Below are 8,538 nucleotides of genomic sequence, written 5' to 3' on the forward strand. Positions count from 1 at the left end.
AAACATTGAACCTCAATAATATTTACATTTTGTGTGAGTTGAGTTTGTCGAAAAAGAATGCACAAATTGAGTTCTCGCACTTAATGTCGGTTTGTTGTTCAGTAGTTTTGTTACGTCCTTGAATGGTAGGTAATTTTTATACAAGAGAGCACTTTCCCCTGGAAAAAAAAATCACAGTATTTGGTTATTTTTTTTATTGCTTCAAACCCTTTGTTGTTGGTGAATCTTTTACACATGCATTGAGAAACGTATGATGAAAAATGACATATTAAGAGCACACATTTTGAAAATATGTGCGTATCTTGTCCATATTCAATATGTGGCCCTTGGTGCCCCCCACCCCCACCCCATAGCACAAGCAACAGTGTATGAGGGTATAGACCAGTCATTCTCAAGTGATTCTTTGAAGTACCACAAGAAAGTGAGCCCTAGCTCCACTTTTGGTAAAGGTACCACCGTTTGAAAATCACTGGTGTGGACAATTGTTTTGAATTTTTCACCATTTTGAAGCTTCATTTTAAATAGTTGGGGGTGATTTTTATTTATTTATTTTTGTTAATCATTCCAACTTTGCCAGGATTGTTTTCAATACTCTTCAGGCACATTTGTTTTTGCTTTACAAGGGTCTTTATGGTACAGAAAATTGATTTTTTTTTATGTATACTTGCATTCAACCATTCATCATACAGTACTTGTTCTAATGCTGGACTTTGGGCAAGAGGTGTTCTACATCCTGAATTGGCTTCCACTCAGTCAAAGGGCAAATATAGACAGCAATCTTATTCAAACCTTTGGACAATTTCTATATTGAGTAAATGTATTTATATTTTGTTAAGCATTTTTACTTCCCTCAAAGTACAAGTAGTATAGCTTTGATTTTTGTAATTAAGATTAGAACAGAAATGATCCACGGCCTAGCAAGTGATCGTTCTGTTTCATTGACCCACTGTGAGTCACACTGGATCAGAACATTAGCAAAATGTCCAAATAATGAATTTGGTGATTAGGACCCCACTCATGTGCCATCAGTTCTCCGGTATTTATTTATGTGAAGATGAATGACTTATACCGATGCTCAACATGACTGAAGATGTGAATTAAGAATGGACTCAAATCCGACATTCTTCAAACGAATGTTGGTTCGCCGAGCTAAACCTCGCCGCTACTGTGTGCTGTGTTGTCATGAACTGCTGCGTGTTCTACCAACTCTCGTCATCCCCATTAATGGCCATCCTGTTTACGTACATACTGTGAAAGATAAATGAGGTTTCTTCACTTGTGACACCACAGCTCATTACTTTTTTAAAGACAGCCGACTGATTTGAAAGCCGAAATGGTGTCCAAACTTCCAACTTTTTTTGCTCACGCAGTTATGATTAGTGAGTCACTTCAGAGTAGTGGTACACTTGCCTGACTTTGGTTCACGCAGAGTGGGTTCAGTTCCCACTAAAAGTGACGTGAGAATGTGAGCGTGAATCATCATTTGTGTGTATACTCTGTGTGCCCCGTGACAGACTGGCAACCAGCGCAGGATCTAATCTGACTTCTGTCCAAAATCAGATGAGATTGGCCAAAGATCCCTGTGAGTTGGAACAGGGCGAGCACTTGAGAAAATGTTTGTATGTATGTTGCTAACAATGCATTTTTAATTAAGAATCGCTGACCACAAGGCCAATGACATTAGGCAGTCAAATGATATCCAGCACAAGCTACAGCAAAAATCTACATTTACAATTAAGAATAATAGGAATAATTCTCACTCTGATTGACATTGAACGGATGAAATAATATGCCTTTTGTAATTGCTCCCATGTAGATTTTTTTTACATAAATAATTGACACATGGTCAAATTCAAATATATTTTTGTGCTGCATAAACCTACTTTTTATTGCCTCGCTGTTGCATTTTTGGGTCTTTTCTTATTATTTATTTAGTATTCTTATATCATTTTAATCTTATTGTAATTATATATATTTTTCGAGAATGCAAATGCATGACCCTAAGGGTGTTTGTTTGATGATAAAATACAGAAATAGCTAAAGGTTCTTTTTGCACATTTCCTTTAAAGACTTTGTTCCGCCAATCTGCCACAATGCTCTTCTCGTTCTCACAAAGTAGTCGTGTTAAATTGGCCCCATCGTTCAGGGTCTTGAAAGCTTTTGAGACCTCCATTACCTACAGTACATCTCAGACATTTGAGTCCTGACCCATTTTTATATGATTTCGGAGAAATGTGCAGTCTTTTTGCCAACAAAAGGCTTGAGCTACGGTTTTAAGTTGTGCTCTGTCTGCGTGACAATACCACTGTTTACAATACAGTACATTCAAATCTCACTGATGTGTCGGCCAGGTCTAATTTATGGAATGTTGCTGTCGTTGAGCTATGTACCTCACATTCATCGTGTGATTTGTTTCTCCGTACAGACTTCTGCGCTTTCGTCAGTTGAGCAGAAAGTGATCACATTTCTACTTCATGTGAATACATATCATCATCAGCCACGATTATAAGCTTGACGTTCTAATGGTTGAAGAAGAAAAAAACCCTCCTCTCTGTACTTTTTGTCAACATTACACACAGCGATTGAGTCGAACCATTCATTTTCTCATTTAATATTTAAAGGCTGCAAATTGAAATCAATTGTACGCCAGCCTGTGAGCGTTTGTGCAATTCATTTAAGTTTAATGTCTTAATGGACGCTGGCTGCTTAGGAGCTGATCCTGTTGTAAACGCAACATTTGCTAGGATGTAATTCAAAAAGTATTGATCTTGTGGTGCACGTGTGTACTCCTTGCACTCTAATGCACTTACCCGGCCGCAATTTTGTATATTGTAGGGTGGATACAGAGAGATACAAAAGTTTTTGGACAGTGATGCTTGCCGCTGTAAAGTGCCTCTGCTCTCATCAGAATCAATCGGTCGTCATGAAAATGTATCAGAATAATGAAACTGTGGTTTTAATGGCACACAAACATTTGCACTCATAGCGATTAAAAAAAAGTATCATAAAATGGGTTTGCTTCATTTGATACCACTTTTAAAATTGAATGTATGTGTTTTTGACCTGTCTGAATTTGCTGTCCACCCTGCCATTATGGGGTCACTGCCAGTGAGGAAACTGCTGTTTTCAATGACATTACGACCATCATTTTGTCGACTAACATTTAACACAATCTTCATTTTCATGTATTGGATCTTGGTATGGTTACAGGTCTAGTTTTACATTTGTTTAACAGTACACACTCAGCTTGCTAACTGAATCGTGTTGCTGAAGCTAACGTTAGCCAAAAATGTTAGCAACTTCTAGCTGTTTGCCTCTCCAGTACAGGATCTGTTAGCAGTTCATTTATAAAACAGCCACAAGACTTTGAGCTTGAGCAGTACAATATGCATTTCTAACATTGTAACTCTCTGCTGATAACACAATTTGGGATTTCGTGCCTCCATTTTCAGAGACAGAATAGTTCAAGTATTTTAGACAAATGGCTTTAAAACTTGAGTAAAAATCCTTTGTCATCAGTGAATGCTCGAATCAATGGAAATCACTGAATTGTCACCCGGAGACACGTTTTCAGGGCTTCAGTGAAGCAGCCTTCACTCTGTGCTCGTTTATGACTCTTGTAACCCTCTCTTTTGTTTTCAGGATATCCATTTGGTTTGAAATCAAGAATATTCACTTTTTTACCTTTAAAGAAGTTTGGAGTTGGATTATATTTATAAATTTGCCCAAATAATGTTGCGTCCTGGAAGTGGAGGTCCTCTGCATAAATTGGCTGTGAATGATAAATGCCATGAAGTCCATTCAGTCACTTAGTTCACTCACCCTATGACGGAATGACTTCCAATTCATTTTGGTGGTGGCGGATAAAAATACAAACAAATCTGGAAAACCGTGCCGTATGGAGAGGTTTGACATGGAAAACAGATGTGGGTGAACTTTGATTCCCAAGTGACATGATGTGCAACATGTGAGAACATGGGAAATCATCTTAATTTGGTGACTCAATTTGGTGTTTTACGCATGTATTTCGTCATAAAGTCACAGAATACCGACATTTGTGTCATTGGCAGAGATTACTAATTGAATGAGGCGGTGGATTTTCCCCCGGAGGGCTGTTAAAGTGAGTGAAAGTTACCGCCTCCTCCATCTGACACACCCTGTATAAAACACTGGCAGCGCTGGGAGGCTGACAGAAGAGCCTGGAAAATATTGGAAGTCATCCCACAGCACAATCTTCATCTTCTAACAAGGTATGTCCTTCAGGATGATCACTTACTTGCTTTTTGAAGAAATTGAGCTGTTTATATCTCACGCATCTATCTCGCTACTGGATGATTACTGCATGTTCTGATTGTAAAGTTTTTTTTGCTTCTTTCATGTGATCCAGGATTCTCTGCTGGGATGTTGCTGGTTGTGGTTCTCTGCCTGCTGGCTTGCGTTCACTCGGGCATTGATGCGTATCCACGCCAGCCTGCCACCCCGAAAGAAGGAGCACCCCCCGAGGAAATGGCCAAATACTACTCTGCACTCAGACACTACATCAACCTTATTACAAGGCAGAGGTGAGCTACATGGAGACAGTGAGGTTATTGTTATTATCGGCGGTGCAGTCGTGACATGTTGCCTGGCTTTTATCCTTGCACAGATATGGAAAACGAGACATTCCAGACACAATGTTTTCTGATGTGTTTGTAAAGGAGAGCACAGAGACTATTCCTGGGTCCAGTTATGGCAGGTAGGATCACAGCAACAACACACCATTCCTCTGCTTTTAACATATACTGTCGTATACATGTCTGACATTTTGTGGGGATTTTTAAAAATATAGTTTTATCATATCTTTGAGGTTTGGGTTTGCTTTGAGAATTGCATTGTTAGATTTAATATTTTTACAAAGGCTATGAAAAGTCACTTGAGCAATATTTTGTAACTTTTGGGCTATTTTCTACTTTGTACTTTCAAAAAGTAGCATTCACACACCTCCTGACTGCAAGATTAAGAACCATTGATCGATAGATACATACAATACAATAAGATACATGCTGATTTATATAGCGCTTTCACAACAGCGGCAGCTGTAACAAAGCGCTTAACAAAACAGTTAACATAAAGTAAAATAATAAACACAACACATAACATAAAACACGGACAGTCGTGCAGGACTAACCACTTTTCCGTCACACGCTTTGTTGTTTGAAGCAGTTTGAGATGCAAGAGGAGAGAATCAAAGTAGATAGATAGAATTCTATTATATTGATTTGAGTCACTGAACACTTTTTAATTTCATGCACTGTATTTATTTTTAACTACACATTATATAATTAAACTTCTTAAGAATAAAGGTTACTGCGGAGCTGTTTTTTTTATTTGTTTTTCTTTTTTGCTGTTGTATATAGTTGAGGGTTTTTGTACCTCTTGATAGCAATTTTAGTAACACAGTAATACAAATTAAAAATAAAAAGAGGTTGCTGAGCATGATTTCATTATTTCCATAGTTTTTTTTTCAATTATTATTTTAGTCTATTCTATGCCAATGAGTTGTGTCTTTGTTTTGTTGTAGGTATGATGAGCTGCCAATGTGGTGATGATCTCAGAGTTGCTTGAAACTTTTCATTTGGAGTTAATTGTCAATTGTGGTGCATGAAATATTGTATTTAATAATATTAAAGTATATGTATATTGTAAATAATGTTTTTTTCACATCTTGTTGGCCCGATATGCAGCGTTCCTTACTAAACAGTGCCCTCTTGTGATAATCTGTGGTACAACGATATTTTGGTAATACTGCACACTATTAAATTGTGCTTTGTTTTTGGGACGGGAATAAAATTTAAAAAATGAGAAAAATCTCTATTTTATATTTCCAATTATTATCATTATCATATTCTTTTAATAATTATAGGTGGTAGTTTCTCTAATATATATTAGTCAACAAACACGGAGCTGTCACTAAGTTACGATGTTTAGGTAATTTTAAATTTTTGTACCATTTCACAATTTCCAAATGTATGTTGAATTTCTGTGTCAGTGATTCTCAAAGTGTAGGCTCCTGTGGGATGCAAAAGAATCCCTGCCTATGTACAGTTCAGTTGTATTTAACCTTTTTTGTAGAATACAGTTGTATTACATCGATTTGAACTTTTATCCAAGTGATTTTAATTGAACTTTTATGTGTAATGCATTTGAATGGAATCATTATGTCATTACAGGTTATTTTTATATTCATATCGAAATGCAGGGGTGATTTTCAAACTGCATCATGATGACCATAAGGTGGCTTACAATCATAAATACACTAACACTTGGGCCTACTACACTCCTGTATTTTATTGTTGATCACGATAATGGTACTTCTTAAAAAAAAAAGTTTGGGAAACACTGTATTATATCTACTGTGTATTTTCTTTAAATAAATGTGAAAATAGACAAAGTGGTGCCCATCTTCTGTGTACATTGTGACACATTTTTAAGCTTGTCACAATGCAGTTTGTAAGAGCAAGTGCACAGTATTTTTTTCTGTTTATTTTATATATAAATTAAAATAGGTATTTACCATCCTTTTTATGACATAAAAAGCAGAGTAAACAAAACCTCTTTTACCCAAATCTGTACGAGTATATGGGTCCGAAAGCAACGAATAATCTTGGAAACCAAAGACTATAGGACTCAACATTTTTCAGATTAATTAAGGCACAAATATAAAACTAGAGGAAGATTTAGGATTGGGTCTAATTTACTATGGTGATTATACATTTTAGTAAGGAACATCAAGAATAGTGATAAACAGTACCCACCATCTCAAGTCATTTTATAGCAGCATTCTCCCTAATTCAAAAGAGATAATATTGCATCAACACGATGCTTGTTTACCTTAAGAGAAAGACACAACTCGTTTCGAAAATAAACCCCCCAGTTTTAGCCTGTGTTTCTTCATAGGAATTTTCTCTATGTGCAACGCATTAAGAGCACAAACCAACATATTTCCTTCACTGGAACCTATTGCAGAGGTAATTAAATCAATACAATCAATACAAAGAGTTGTTCCCCCCCAAGTGCAACATGTCATTTCCTACTTTCATGACTGCTGTGGCGTACTGTTTTTTTCTTCCTGAAGACAGATTGATGAGCTAATAAAATGTAAACTCTGCCACAATGTCGGCTGCCATTGTTTTAAGTGTGGCTCTGTCAGATCGGATCCAGGAGGACACAAAATGACACAAAACTAAACCAAAACGCATTATTAGAAGTGATGTCGTCAATGGGAGAGTCTAGAGCAAATGTGAGCGGTGGGTTGTCCATGTTGGAAGATGTACTCCACAACTTTGCAGGACATCCTACGTGATCCACTGAGAAGCTTTGTGTGTGAGTTGAGTGAAGGAGGAGAAAAGGGGGGCGCAGCATCCTGGCTGCCTGGTTGGCAGACACGCACACTGAGTATTAAACCAGCGTGTAACTTGTGTGCAATAAAACGATTGAAATGGATATATCGGGTTGAATTAATTCAGCGAGCGTGACCGGACTCCAGTGAATAGAGCAGGTAAAAATACGCGTTTAAATGTGGCACTCGAGTCATGTTAGCAAAGCAGTGCTAACTCCTAGTATAGTTCAGCAAGCGTTGTACCTTCGGATAATTTATTGATGGATATCAATGACAGTTATGCATGTATACCCAGCAGTTATTCGCATTGAGACGCTTGTCTTACATTTCCTTACATAGCGATACATTTAATCAATATGGAAGCGATGAATAAACGCACGTGAGCGTGTGCTAGCTACGCTAACATCTTCGTAAACACTATTAACCAATGCTAACTGAAATAATAAGATTTGATCCGGCGCCGAGGGTTACATTCGGGCGCAGTCGGTTTGAAAGTGTCACATTGTTGCGTGATTGGCATGGCTCAATAGAGGAGTTCTAATCAATGGATAGTAGTGACTTCGGCTAATGCCACGCTACATCGCGGTGTTAAAAAGCGACCGCGAAACGTGACAAACCCAAAATCCAAATGTACATTTTCGTGCAGTGCTATTTTCGGGCATGGCAGAAGGACTCATACTCTGTAACTAAAGTATAGATTTCTGTGTAAAACACACTCAAAGGTCTGATAAAATAATTGAATTGTAAGAAACATGACGTGCTTGCAGTGAAAACGTTTGGTTGTTTTTAACTAAAAGTGATCTGGTGTCTCAGTGGCATACCATCGTGTTTCCATAGATTTGCTAACGTTGTGCTCTTAATTCACTGTTACGACTTTATTTCTCACCATGTAGGAGTAAGAGTACTTAGGTTCGAGTATTCACAGATACCAAGTAGAAGACCTACGTCTTGCTATTGCGATGAAAATGTGTTTTATTTCAATAAAATTTTGGTCATAAACTTGTCTTGAACGGTCAAATGTATTTTGTGTGGAGGAGCAATTTCACATTTTAACATCCAACTGCGTGTTATTTTTTGAACAGTTGTACCCCATATTTCACGTAAATATGGCCTGTAACACAAGACATTTTAGCTCTAAAATAAAACTAGACACACATCGC

General features: G+C 37.4%; 1 protein-coding gene across 1 annotated transcript; it reads left to right on the plus strand.

The window, feature by feature from the left end:
* The first annotated feature begins 3,689 nt into the window (after positions 1-3,689).
* LOC127601423 (peptide YY-like) lies at positions 3,690-6,430 on the plus strand. The gene is made up of 4 exons (XM_052066654.1): positions 3,690-4,250; positions 4,388-4,562; positions 4,646-4,735; positions 5,561-6,430. The coding sequence occupies exons 2-4, from the start codon at positions 4,402-4,404 to the stop codon at positions 5,583-5,585; spliced, it is 276 nt and encodes a 91-aa protein (XP_051922614.1). The 5' UTR covers positions 3,690-4,250; positions 4,388-4,401; the 3' UTR covers positions 5,586-6,430.
* Positions 6,431-8,538: the final 2,108 nt, after the last annotated feature.

Source organism: Hippocampus zosterae, chromosome 5 (genome assembly GCF_025434085.1).
Source record: "Hippocampus zosterae strain Florida chromosome 5, ASM2543408v3, whole genome shotgun sequence".
NCBI lineage: Eukaryota > Metazoa > Chordata > Actinopteri > Syngnathiformes > Syngnathidae > Hippocampus > Hippocampus zosterae.